At 41.0% G+C, this 14,031-nt stretch overlaps 1 protein-coding gene across 2 annotated transcripts in view; it reads right to left on the reverse strand.

The window, feature by feature from the left end:
• MLLT3 (MLLT3 super elongation complex subunit) overlaps positions 1–14,031 on the reverse strand; it is a 260,712-nt gene that overhangs the window by 13,586 nt on the left and 233,095 nt on the right. For both annotated transcript variants that reach the window (XM_079790495.1, XM_079790496.1), the window contains exons 6-8: positions 10,570–10,645; positions 8,461–8,590; positions 5,218–5,317 (exon numbers count right to left, since the gene is read on the reverse strand). In XM_079790495.1, the coding sequence (XP_079646621.1) occupies positions 5,218–5,317; positions 8,461–8,590; positions 10,570–10,645 (306 nt within the window). The remainder of the gene's footprint in view (positions 1–5,217; positions 5,318–8,460; positions 8,591–10,569; positions 10,646–14,031) is intronic.

Here is a 14,031-nt window from a genome sequence, read left to right on the forward strand (position 1 = left end):
TTGATGATTATGAAGAAAATGTTTTTAAATGGCTCTTGCTTAAAATGGCTTAAAAATCACTGAATTTATTGTTGAATGTTAACAAATGCATCCTATATAATAAAAGCCTAATATGCAAATTGGCCGAACGGTGGAAAGACTGGTCGCTATAATGCACACTGACCACCAGGGGGCAGATGTTCAACACAGGAGTTGCCCTGTGGTGGTGAGTGCACTCCCATAGGGGGAGCGCCGCTCAGCCAGAAGCTGGGCTCATGGCTGGCGAGTGCAGCAGCGGGAGCCTCTCCCACCTCTACAGGAGCACTAAGGATGTCCGACTGCTGGGCCTAAACCAGCAGTCGGACATCCCCCGAGGGCTCCTGGACCGTGAGAGGGTGCAGGCCGGGCTGAGGGACACCCCCCCCCCCCAAGTGCACAAATCTTGTGCACCGGGTCTCTAGTATAAACATAAAAAGCAAAGTAATTTGTCTTTTTCATTATGACCTCATTATCAAGTGAGTTGTTATAATATAAAACTGATATTAAGGAGGAAAATACCAAATAAAGCATATTTAAGAAATTTCATATTTCTGTTGCTCTTTATCCATTCTGTGCTTACACACACACACATACACACACACACACACTCCCCATAGTTCCATTCAAAGGTCTTTCATATTCTATAACACAAAGAAAATTGGTTAAAATAAGTCCACTTTTAATTTGTAGTGGAAAGAGCCCTGATTGGGCTCAGAAACCTAACTTTAGGTCCTAGCCCTTTCATTTAACATTTTGGGGCCTCAAAAAAAAAAAAAAAAGAAAAGAAAAAGAAAGGAGATGAAATGAGAGAGGTGAGCAAGATAATGTCCAGATACCCATTCAGCTGTAAAATTTTAAACGACTAAACATTTCAGCTTTTGAGGATAGGACCATGACATTCTAGGAAAGACCAAATACTTCTAGAAGGGTATATATTTCCTTTGAATTTAGAATAATGCATGGGTAAGAAGTGAGCCTCTTTCTAGCAGAGTCTTTCCTAAGAATTACCTTCATTCGTTTTTAACATTAAGATAAGCAGATGACCAGGCTAACTTAAAATACAGTCCTGTTGGCAAATACAAGGAAATTCCTTAGTAGCAGAAGCACGGGGATCTATTTTTTTCTTTTTTTTCTTTTTTTTTTTAAACATGGTCCACTGTAAAGGAAACCAAACACTCCACTACATTCAGAATTTCCTTCTCTCTATTGTTGTTGGAAATGAGACCTCACGGGAAAACTCCAGCTCAGAGACCTAGGAGTAAGTAGGTCAGTAGATGGCACTCCTCGCCAACTCAGATACAGGGCTGGGCAAAGCCGATTTCAGGCAAGAGAAAGAAACAGTGCCTGCCTACCTGCCTGCCTTGTGCATTTTAAAACTAAATTTTGTTCCCATATCCCACGCTGCCCACTCTCCTTCCATCCCCAACTTACAGCACCCAGGGGTCAAAGGGACTGAGAAACTCTGTATCTGCAATGGAACTTTGCTCACTAGGCTTCGAGAGTTCTACCACCTCCTCTTCAAAGCAGAAAACACACAGGACAGTGTGAGGCCCCTACGTCCCACCCTGCACATTCCGTAAGTGCGACAGCACAGAAGGCCAAACTACATTGAAATCCTAGTTTCTTTCTTCCGAAGCTGCAGTGGCAGGAACAAAAGCTCCGGGTGTCAGTGATCCGCCTCAAGTTACGGAGTGGCTGCCCAGGGAGGCCTCTGTTAATCTTCCTCCTTTGATCTCTCCCTGCTCCAAAATAAACAGCTTTGTCAAAACCCCATTCGGGGAGAGCTGAGCCATGCCGTAGACAATTGTTTTATTTATGATCATTTCTTATCTTTGAGGAAATGACTCCAGAATATAAAAGTACAGCACCTTGTCTTCCACGGGCTTATTTCAAACCAGTTTAACTGGATAGACTCTTTAATTTCATTCAACGTGCCTTGCAGGCGCGTAGGTGATTTATGATATTCTGAATATTAACTCAGGTCCCATGGATCACTTCCTTCCTTCAAGGCCCCTCTCTCCTCCTGCCCCTCCGTGCTTTCAGCCAAAAAGGATCTGGAATTTTGATTTTGCTTGAAATTCACATCAGGAAGGTGGAAGTAAAAAGCAAACAAACGAAACCACACACACACACACACACACACACACACACACACACACACACGCACGAAACCATCTCCGGTTCGAACAGCACAGCATTCGCTATGATTCCCTATGACGTTGTACTGAGGGAAACAGCCGCCCAGACTTCCGAGGGCGTCATATTTACACACAGGGCCGCATCTGAAAATAGAACTCTGGTTAGTTGCACTTCTATCCTTAATCTGAGGATACGGTTTGAGAATTGAAATTTCAGGATTATTATTTTTTCTGTATCCCTTTCTGAGGATTGACAACTCAATTATTCAGCAGATGGATTCTCTGCTGATAGGGCATTCATGTTCATGATCTCTAGTTGCTCCTCACAATACTCGGGTTAATTACTGGCTTTGTTGACATGTGGCTGTCTCTCTGTCCACTTCCCCCCCCCCCCCCCCAATAGTTGGAAAATGTTTGAGTCAATTAGCACGTTCCTTCTTCCTCCGGCCCTGGGAGATTTGGAGGAAAGGTAAGGAAAACTCAGGGTTGCCTGGCAATTAGCAGAAACCCGAGAGGTCGTTATCCATGTGCAGAGAACAGCCAAGGGGCATGACAGAAGGAAACTGAGTCTTCCTATTTCAGTCAGGCCCTCCCAGTACGTTTCTGTTTATTTTATTTGATGTGAAGCCTCCGTTAATCACTCCCCCCACACTCAAATATAGGGCTGAAAAGACATTCCAGGTGAAATTTACAGAGGTTTAGATGTTTAAGACCTGTTTGCTCTTTCACTTCTGAGGCCTGAGGAATTAAGGAAGACGAGTAAGAAGACTAGAAAGTTTTTAGGGAGTTCTAGAACACTGATTTAAAGGGATAGCATCACACCTGGCCCACTGCAGGTGATTTGAGGGGTGAAGAAACAATATTACACGGAGTTTTAAAAAGCTTTTCTTGCTCGCAGCTCCAAGAGACAGCTCCAAGGAGGGAAGCGCTCTTGGGGTATGTGTATTCTCTAGCCCTGACTAGCGAAAAGTGAAAGCATATGGACTTTCTTATTATGCTCATAAGCCCATGGAGAAAGTGACATATAACTGAGTATTCCTGACAGATTGATGATTCACATGTGTGAAGCTACATTTGTTGAATAAACATATGCCAAGGAGCCAGTGGTATGCTGTTTCATCGGATAAAGTAATTTTTACCCTCTCTAGATAAATGATTCTATTCATTTTTGTTCTTGTTTTGCTAGACAGGTTGCAAAAAAAAAAAAAGCAGGAGTCTGATGAAGAATTCAGACTTTTCCCTGAATTAAGACTTTTCCCTTGAGCTCAGGCTCAAGGCTGCCCATCCAGGTAGGGTGTATGGGCAGCTATTAGGTGTGAAAGGCAAGAGAGGGGCTTGTTGGAGCTGCACTTCCTTAGCAAGCACAGACTTAACCCTGACTGGGAAAGATGCTGAAGGGCCTCCTGAGGGCAGGAAAGCAACCGGAATGCTCTTCGCGCCTGGCACTGCCTCCGCTGCCTGTGACGCAGCCTAAGTCCACTCCACCACACGTGGGAGCTAAGTAAGGTTAAATTGCATATAAAAATACATTCAGGGTTCAAATTCTACTGTTTTGTCAGCTCATGCTGAAGCACAAATGCACAAATTTACAAAAGAATTCCAAGTTATCCAGTTAGCCAACCGGTTGGTGATGAAGGCTATACTTGTGGTGCTGGGCAGCCAAGTCAGAGGCAAAAGCTGGCTGGGCCCTGGGCACGGCTGGCACTGGAGATGGGGGAATGCGTGAACTATAGGGAGTTAGGATACAAATAGGAACGCGCTAACGCCTGTGGGCCAGTCTGTAACACATGATGAGGTCGGGCTTGCACTCGTACGGCGGACACAAAGAAACAGCAGTTGGTGAGGTAAAGATCACTGATATTATTCCTACTTAATCATGAGGGCTTTAAGATGTAGAGAAACATTATAAATGAGGAATTTTACATTTTAGGAGAACTTTGCTTATGCTTCATACAAAAGTTAAAAAGAAAAAGTCTCTAGCTAGAAAATGACATTTTCTTAACAAAACAGAGATCCAAATTCAAGGGCAAGGCCATTTAAAATGGTAGGACACCTGTGAAACAGAATAATCTCAGGAAAATGCAGCTCTTTCATTTTCAAATGAATGATATTCATACGGTAACTTGAATTAAGCAATTATTGGAGAGGTCACTGAGAATCTAAACAAAGAGACAAGGATAAGCTTCGGTAATGAGAGTTATCAGCTCAATGCACAATGAGGCTTTTACAATATTCATGATCGTTTGAAAATAGTTTATATTAGTAAGCACTTAAAATATCCCAATCCTAATCACTTAAGAAAAGCTCTTCATCATGGCTTTCAAAAGTCCTGCCTAGACCTTATCCAAACAGCTATATTCTGAGTAAACGATCAAATTAATAAGCTTTCCTTCAGCTCGACTGTAACAAGGATAACGACCATTATTTACTGTGTACTTTATTAACAACCCCCTACACTCCCGAGTGATGGTCCTCTTTTCCTGGATAAGCACAGAGAGGCAGAGCACCTAGAGTAACAAACTCTGCCACCAAGCTGAGTGCCAGGTGGTTATGGGTACTACCTCGTGCTCTTCACATGTATTATTTTTCATCCTCCTAATAAGCAGCAAGGTAGGTATTAACATCCCCATGTACAGATGAGAAAACCAAGGATCCGCAGTTAATTTCCCACCCGTAAATTACTGTCAAATAGTAAAAGAAAAGAACCAGGCTTTATATTAGTCCCACAGGTCCTAGCTTCCTAATTCATTAAGTCGCTTTCTTACTGGTAAGGGGGAAAAAATACATAGAAATCAAGAGTATATAGAAATCAAGAGTAAATGGGCAACATTTTTGTCACCACTCCTTTCCTTCTTGAATCTAATTAACCCATTGAATGGAACATGCTTTTCATGACAATAGAAGTTTACATAAACCCTAACTGCGTGTTTATTTCTAAGGTTGTACATTACCATTTATTTGAGATCAAGAGGAACTTTGTTTACAATGAAGGGGTAAAAAGTTTTGTGTGCTTTGTAAAATGGTCACGTTAGTCTTGAACAGTGCAAACCCAGCGATTTACCTGGTTGTTGTTGGTTTTTAATAAGGGTGGCGGGGGTTCGTGATGTAGGGGCGAAGAAGCGGAACTGCTTTCACTATCGCTGCCATCGCTTAAGCTAACTCTGAAAAGAAACAGAGAAGTCACATGCATCATTACAGACGAAAATCTATGGCAACAGTGCAGAGAGTGAAGTATGTAAACACTCTGGGCCTTGAAAACGTGCTTTAATTTCTACAACCGCTACCCGTATCGACGCTTATTTTGCATCTGGAACTGTGTTGTGTGTCAACCTGCTATTTTTCATGTAATGATCCCTATTTCACAGATGAGAAAACTGAGACGAGGAGAGACCAGGTCACTCACCTAGGGTCACAGAAGTAAAAGTGGTTCCTTTAGGACTCAAACCCACGCAATGTAACCCAAAGCTCGGCCACTAAATTTAGCAGCCTCGTTTATTTATTTATCTCCCTGCTCCAGCTCCACCCACCTACTACCATCAAGCATATCACCCAAGCTTGCAGAAGGTCAACTAAATTACACAGTTTGTAAGTTACTACCTTTTAGTCCCCTTTCCCTCTGCCTCTTTGTTACAGGTGAAAATTTTACAAATATAGCTAAAATATATATTTCAGGGGTGGAAGCAACTGCTAAAAAGAATGTGGACAACAGTCTTGCATGACTGACAGCTCAGGAGACAACTGAGGATGGGATGTGTGAAGCTTCTCAGGCTAGATCCATGGCCACTCATTTCTACTGTGTCCTTAGGTCTGACCACTGAAACAATTCATTGGGAATATACTAGAGCAGTATATAGAATGTGGAATTATAAGTGATATGAATTTGCCATCTGATAATGTGGAATTATGCTTTAGAAAAATACAAGGGTATCTTTCAACAACTAAAGACAATAAAAGTATCACCCACTTCCCTATTTTTTTTCTTTTCAGAACACAACGAAATTCTCTTCTAGCCAAAGCAGGAGACATTTCTTTATTCTACTCTGCTGACTGCACGTCCTCCTTCAGAAATGCCCTTCCGTGTTTGCTCCCTCTCTTCCGTGATGCAGTAACCTAATGTAATATTCTTCTCAGAAACACAAAACGCTTTAGAAATCTGGATGGTTTTCCTCTCCCTCTGAATAGGCAATCACATTCTAGCTCTATAATATATTCAGATAGACAAGATACAAGATAGGAAATGAAAAGGATACTGGGACACCCTTTTAGCAAAAACGAATAGAACTTGTTTTTCTTAACGAAATTACACTAATGAAGTGTTCAGTTGAAGCGCTGCTTTAAAATGCTCCTTGACTGAAGTGGAAGGCTGAGTAGTTAAACTGATTATGCAGTTGAGACTTCACAAGTGCAGTGAAGATCAAATGTTACGCTGGCGCTGCTGTGCTAACGGCACGTGTCGGGCAGGGAGAAAAGAAGAGCGCCTCCAGCAATGTGCCTGGCATGGGACAGCTCACAAACATGTCCGATCTGACCCACACTGACTCCGGGGATGGGACGCCAAGCGGGTGGGCAACAGCTAATCAGAGTATCTAGATCTTCTCAATAACAATAACTTGGGTAATTGTCTAAATAGGCCAAGCATTTTTCATCAGCTAAAACTGAGAGCAGCCAGTGGTCAGGATTTTGATTGTTATACTCTCCTCACCTCCAAGTTTCAGTCCATTTTTAGGTCTTTGTGCCCTAGCAGTTGTCCTTCGTGTCAAATTAAAGACTTCTGAAGGGAAATGATATAAGGCTATGGCCATACGGTTCCTTGTTTTCTCCTGTTTAAAATGAACACAGCCCTAGATGGTATGGCTCAGTGATTAGAGCGTTGGCCTGCCGACTGAAGGGTTTAATTCTGGTCAAGGGCACATGCTGGGTTGTGGGTTCGATCTTCAGTAAGGGGCGTGCATGAGGCAGCCAATCAATGATTCTCATCGTTGATGTTTCTATCTCTCCCTCTCTCTTCCTCTCTGAAATCAATAAAAATATATCTAAAAATAAAATGAATACAGACAGGTGAATTTGGGAGAAAAGGTGGGGAAAGAAGTATTGAGGGCTCTGATAGGAATACACGTTGAGGAGCCACTTCTAAAAGGACACTCAGAAATTACCATTTGGGAAACATGGTCTGTCCGGTTTGGGCTCAGATCACATTACTTTTAGCAATTTTAGAGCCTTCTAAATCGTAATGAATAATGGGGAAAGATTTACTGCAATATATTAAAAATGTAATTGGATTTTAAGTTCAAGTACATTCATTTTTTTTCTACTCAAAACACATTAAAGTAAGCATGCCTATTTGTTTTCCTCATGATAAAGAAATAAAATCCTCAAGGCAATTTCAAGCTGACTATTAATTATAAGTGACATGAATTACCATCTTATAATGTGGAATTATACCTCACAGCATTAAAGCTACTTAAGGAATCTAATTGTCAGCACACTTAAAAGGAATTTATTTCCTGGAAAACATACAGGTGATCCTCATTTTAATTAGGTCACACACATAATTCACTGACACCAATTATGTATTTCTAACTACAAACGGCAAACACATTTCCTCAAATTCTGAGACTACCTACAGCAATGGATCTATACAAACTCTTCAAATGAAAACAGAGTTTAGTTCAGCAATCAGGCCTGCCACCTTGGCATATACTTTCAAGAACAAGGACTTCTAGCCTGGCCCGTGTGGCTCAGTGGTTGAGTGTTGACCTATGAACCAGGAGGTCACGGTGCAATTCCAGGTCGGGCACATGCCCTGGTTGCTGCCTTGATCACCAGTGGAGGCATGCAGGAGGCAGCCAATCAATGATTCTCTCTCATCATTGATGTGTCCATCTCTCTCTCCCTTTCTCTTCCTCTCTGAAATCTATACACACACACACACACACACACACACACATATATGTGTGTATATATATATATGTATATATATATATGTGTGTGTGTGTGTGTGTGTGTGTGTGTGTATATATATATATATATATATATATATATATATATATATTTAAAAGGACATCTAATAGGATATTTTCCCTATAAAATTTTTAAAGGAAAAACCTCTCCCTTCTGATAAAAGGGATAAACGGTTCCCTGTAGAGGTGAGTGCAAGCATGCCAAAGTGCCCCAAGTTAAAACAAATGTGACCATTTATTGCCACTGTTTTGGTGTTTCACACCTTGGCTGTGGTTTCACTAGTCGGTATAGTAAAAAGCTCTGATTCTATTGCAGGAAACCTGTTTCCTTTCAAGACACTCACCTGCGACTTCGGCTGCCTCCTCTATTTACAGGTCTCTCCATTTCGGAGTCATTGTCATTATCCTCTGCCTCATCTGATTCCTCCTCATTGTCGTCGGAATGCAGATCTTTCATTATAGACCTTAAAGGACCTGAGTAATGATAGAGAACCACAGGCAATCAAACATACTACTTCAAACACACTTAGCCATATTAAACACACCAGCACTGAACACTGGTCAAAAAGAACCATCATCACATATATTTGTACAATTTACAAGACAAATTTAGTAGTTTCTGGAATGAAACCCCTGCTAAAACACTACTGTTTTCATAATAGATGCCCTACATGTTCACTAGAAAAACTCTATTTCCTAGGAATGTTTTTCTATGTATTTTCCTCCCCCCCCAAAAAAAAAAATCCCCCTAAAAAGAAACAGAAAGATCTATTAGTAAATTGAATGTTTTGTTAGGTTAATCCATGTATTGAAAAGTTGAGACTAATAAATCACTGTGGTTGTAACTTGTTCTTGGCAATGCTGCCTTTGTGTGGTAGTTTTTGATCTATTAAGGTTTAGCTGTTCCTTTTATTTCAAGGTCAATTTCAGGTCAAGCAAGCATTTCAGTCAAGTTCAGATTATAAAGTATTTCAATTCCAGGGTGTAATGTCCTATCTCTGATCTTCATATTGATCTTGGACACAAGGTCTAGTTACAACAATTTTGTGCAGCCAATTTTTAATCTAACTTTTAAAGAAATTCCTGGCAAAATACCAGCATATATTTACATAAATAAAACTATGTAATAAATCAGGTGCCCAGAAAATTCAAGAAAGTATCTAGTATTAGACTAAAGAAAAAAAAATCAAGTCATAACTCATTTTATTCTAGAATAGAACAAAACCAAAACCAAAGAAGAAGAAGAAGAAGAAGAAGAAGAAGAAGAAGAAGAAGAAGAAGAAGAAGAAGGAGAAACCCACAGAAAAACTCATTAATGTGGCTTATTTTCACTTTACTACCCTACATGTAATGAACACACGATCGATACTTTTAATCTTAACTGAAGAGATTGTAAAGAGAGGCACTTCCATTCTGGATTAGGCAAGTCCTAAAGCCTAATCAAATACAAATATCTGAGCTACCACTAACTCAGTTCTAAAATAAGTCCTGACTCCACAATCTCACATTCTTCAAAGCCCAAAGTTCTCTGCTTTTGTGCTGGGCTTATACCTTTGGAAGTCAGTGGAACAAGAAGTCTGAATAGGCCCAGTGACCAGTGTCTTTTACTTTTTCCTGGAAGCTTAGCCTTAGCCCAAACACATACAACAATTTAATCCCTTTCAAAACATACAAGGCCATCAGGAATTCAGTGTGGTCAATGGAAAAGGCAATGTACAACACGATGCTTAAAAACAAATGATTCCTCGATATGACTTCCCTTTTCATGTTTAAATTTTTTTTTAAAAAGGACCCCACACACAAAAGTGAAAAATGTATGTAATGTTCTGTTTTAAATTTCTTTTAAAAATGTCTTAACATTTAAATTTCTGAGTTTGAATAGCAAAACTATATGTAGGGTGTCCCAAAAATGTATACACACTTTGAATAATTGTAAAGGCAGTGTTTATTTAAATACATTTCATTTTCAAAATGTAATAGAATTTATAGACATAGTGTGTATATATTTTGGGGGACACCGTGTGTGTGTGCGTGTGTGTGTGTTACTCAACAAATTAGCACTTGCCAAAGAAAAAGGTTTATTAATCTGTAGAAAAATAAACAAGTAAAATGAAAGATGTCCAGGAGGGAGAGTAAAAAGCGCTTTCTCTATGTCAAAGCCTTCAAGTCCAGCTTTTGCTATTGCATTTCCGCTGGGAACTCCCTGGAATGGGCTGTGTCTATAATCCTTTTGTAAAATGGGACTCTGATGGCAGGGACTAGAGAAAGGGGAATTTCTGGAGGCTGGCCTCACATCAGAACAATACTCAAGTGCATTCCTAGGGGAAATAAATACGACTACATAAAAGCCAAGTTATCATTCAAATAATAAAACAGTAGAAAATAGGACATAAATCAACTCATTAAGATGTTTTATGAGAAAAATGTCTCGTTTGCCTGGGAGATGCTGATACCTTGTTGCCTCGTCTGGGACGGCGTGAAGCTGGAGCTGGAGCTGGAGCTGGAACTGGCAGGACTGGGCTGTTCAGACTTTAAAGAAGAGAAAGGCATCATCAATATATTTATGGGACACTACATATCTAGTATTGAAAATAATATTGTTGCTCAAAAATATTGTGTTCTGCAAAGACAGCCCGACGCTGCACAAGGAAAGTGACAACACATTGCGTTGTATGTCAAATACACTAATCCAGGAGAATCGGGTGTTCTTTCATTTTGACCACCATATTTTACTAGATGCAGCAACAAGAATATAAACTCCAGGATAAAGAGATAAACAAACACCTGGATATTACATGAGGAAAGAACCTGGCTTTGATTTCACTCCTATGTTTACTACTATCCAGATCTCTTTCTAAAAGATACCCTTTCTGCAATGTTTGATTGACTCATCTGGTTAAAACATAGTGGTAATGAGGCCAAGGTCATTAGTTCAATCACATTATGAGCCAGTTAATTTCACTCTGGTCCAAGGCCATGACCCAAGCCTAACCCCATTCATCCACAGTTCACAAACGGAGGCCAATGTTCAGAAGGAGACCTGGCCAAGTCCCACCAATGAGTCAGGGGGGAAATGTTGCCACTACTTAAGAAAAGAAAACAACCCTTTAATTCCACACAGCCTGTTGATGCAGGGAAAGCGCATCAAACACAAACCTCATTCTTTCACTCTTAGTGAATTCTCCTCATCCTTTAATATCAGAACAAGGGCCACATCCTCCTTGATCCACCCAATTAACTCTGAGTTCTCTTCCTTCTCCACCCCCACTGGAAATATGGACCATTTCTGTGCTCATCAGATATGCTGCAGTATTATGCTACTTCTGATGTGTGTCATTTCTCTCCAGTAGATTGCCAGCACTTGAAAAATTTGGGGTGGGCGTTTTGTCCTGTGCTTCTTCTTAATCCCTCATACTCAGCATAATGTATTGCATATAGCAAGCACTCTGTATCTGTGACTGAAAGCAGCATATGTCAGTAAGGATGGGAAGAGCAAATACACGTTCAGAATTATGCAAAGAAACTGATCATACCATCAACACATTTAAAGCCAAATTTAAGGCCAAATTTATTTTAAAATAACTTAATAAGGTTGATAAATTTGGTTGTGTGGGCTATTTATATCCTATTTCTAATGTTCTCACAGTCTCAACTTCATACTCGGGTTATTTCAGAAATATTGGAGGTCTTCTCATGTAGAAGAGACATCTTCTTACTTTGTTCTATAATAGGTGCCCAAGTTTATCAATGCCATATGGAAGACAAATTAAGAGCACAATCAGAAGCCATTAAATGAGGCTGAAAATCTCAGTTCTGTTTATATGGCAGTTTCTCACCACTGATTTTTCTCATCTCCCCTCCCGACACTGAACCCCCACCCCCTCCGCTCCAAGCAACACGAAGCTCACAGACTGGGACACAAGGAAGCACTTTCAGGCATTCCTAACGCACACTTCACATCCTCGGGCTGGATGGGAAAACAGGTGTCAGCAATCTACCCCTCACTCTGCAGGAAAAGAGCCAGACAGGATCTCTAATGAGCAGCAGGCGGCCCACCAACCCTTCACCACGGCAAGATTTCCTTGATGTTTGCAGTACAAGGTCCTGCACGTTGCTGTTTGCGGCCCACAGAGAAGCGCTGGCTTACAAGTACACAGGCCTGTGCGAGGCACCCTTTGTTTCTGTCGAGTGGCTCTTCCACTGTGAGGCATCACGGAGCGTTCCACAACTGAAAGGGCGTCCGGTTAGCGTTTATGTGCAATGGCCAGCTGCAAAACATTTCTCCCTCGGTCTGCACGGCACTCCTTTTCCTCGCCAAGCTGCTCTTTTCAGCCATGAAAAGTGTCTGCAAACGGTATTATTTTTTTGATAGCTCTGGAAACCATTTGGGCGCCAAGAAAGAGGTTTCCTTAGAGGGAAGGGAGAGAGCTGATTCCCCATCCTGTCTGAAGAGCACACGTTGCACGGGACTTAAAGGAGCCGTTCTACCAGAGCTGCGTGCTAGGAGTGACGCTAATGAGCATAGCAAGAGAGGATGGTGGCCATCTCTCCAACTACCCCACGCTAAACTTGAACTATCTGTCTCCAGCATCATGGCCATGCCAGAACCAAACCTGCAGGCAGCCTTCTTTTAGCTTCTTAACCATCAACAAGGTTAATAATTTCACAGTTGCTAACCATTAGAAAACTGACAAAGAGTAAAAAACATAATACGACAGGGGGGAAAAAAAGGCTTTTTAAATTCAACGTTTTCCTTTAACACTCTGCCTCATCCACAAAGCACTGGAGGAGGTTTATAGCAGAAGACACATGTTAAACAATGAGACGATTAAAGTAGAAAGCTTAATACCACAGAAGTGGATAGAGAAGGATAGAATGTTGACTGGTAAACAGCAAATGTACCGGAAGCTTTCTGCAACCAGGATAAGGACTCGTGAAATGTTGGAGCTGAGTAGACCTGTGATGGAAGAAGTGATTCTCTTCCAGGGGCACTGAATCATCTGCCAGACTTGTTAGCCTGCAGAACCCCACCCCAGAGCTTCGTTTAAAAGTCTGAGATGGGGGTGAGAACCCAGAGTTCTCACAAGTTCCCAGGTGATGCTGCTGCTGCTGTTCTGTGGATCAAGCAGACTTGAGAGAATACTGATCAAGGTCCTAGAGACTCATAGCCACGAATATGCGTCAGAATCAGGTGGAGGGATTCTGTACATCAAGAGATTCTGATTCAATAGGTTTGGTGTGGGGGTCCAGGCATGTTTATATTTTAACAGCTTAAAAATGATATGAAAAATCCACATTGAACACCATTCATACTAGGTTAATCACAAATTTTTTTCTAAAGGCAAAACAAAATGTTTTTGAATATATCTTCAATTTAACATGGCATAAAAGAAAAAAAGCACCATGAGAAAAATTGGAAACATTGATTTATCCAGAGATAGCATCCCTACATACTCTTCAAAGCGTTTTGCAAGAAAGCACCTTGACAGAATACAGCTAACACTCAACAAAAACGTTTATAAAGCATGTACAAGCATGTCCTGGTGGACAGACTTCAAACTAGCCTGAGAGACCAGGAGAGAATTCAACAAGATGTTAACTGCTCAAAAAAGCCATTCTGCTACTAGATGAGGCTGACACAGTCTTACATTTGATCAGTCCAACAAAACAGAGCTGTAGCTCACTTACATCTGTATTTTATTTTGTAAAAATCAGATTTACCCTCCAAAAACACAAATTCAGGATGGTTATATAAACTAGGAGAGGTTATTGGCTTTACAAAATCCTATATAATAAAAGCCTAATATGCAAATTATCCCCTCGACCGAAAGTTTGACCAGGAGTTCGACCGCTCGCTATAATGTGTGCTGACCACCAGGGGGCGGTTCAGAACATGGTGGGCGTTGGCGACACTG

The sequence above is a fragment of the Cnephaeus nilssonii genome (assembly GCF_951640355.1).
Source record: "Cnephaeus nilssonii genome assembly, chromosome: 14".
NCBI classification, from domain to species: domain Eukaryota; kingdom Metazoa; phylum Chordata; class Mammalia; order Chiroptera; family Vespertilionidae; genus Cnephaeus; species Cnephaeus nilssonii.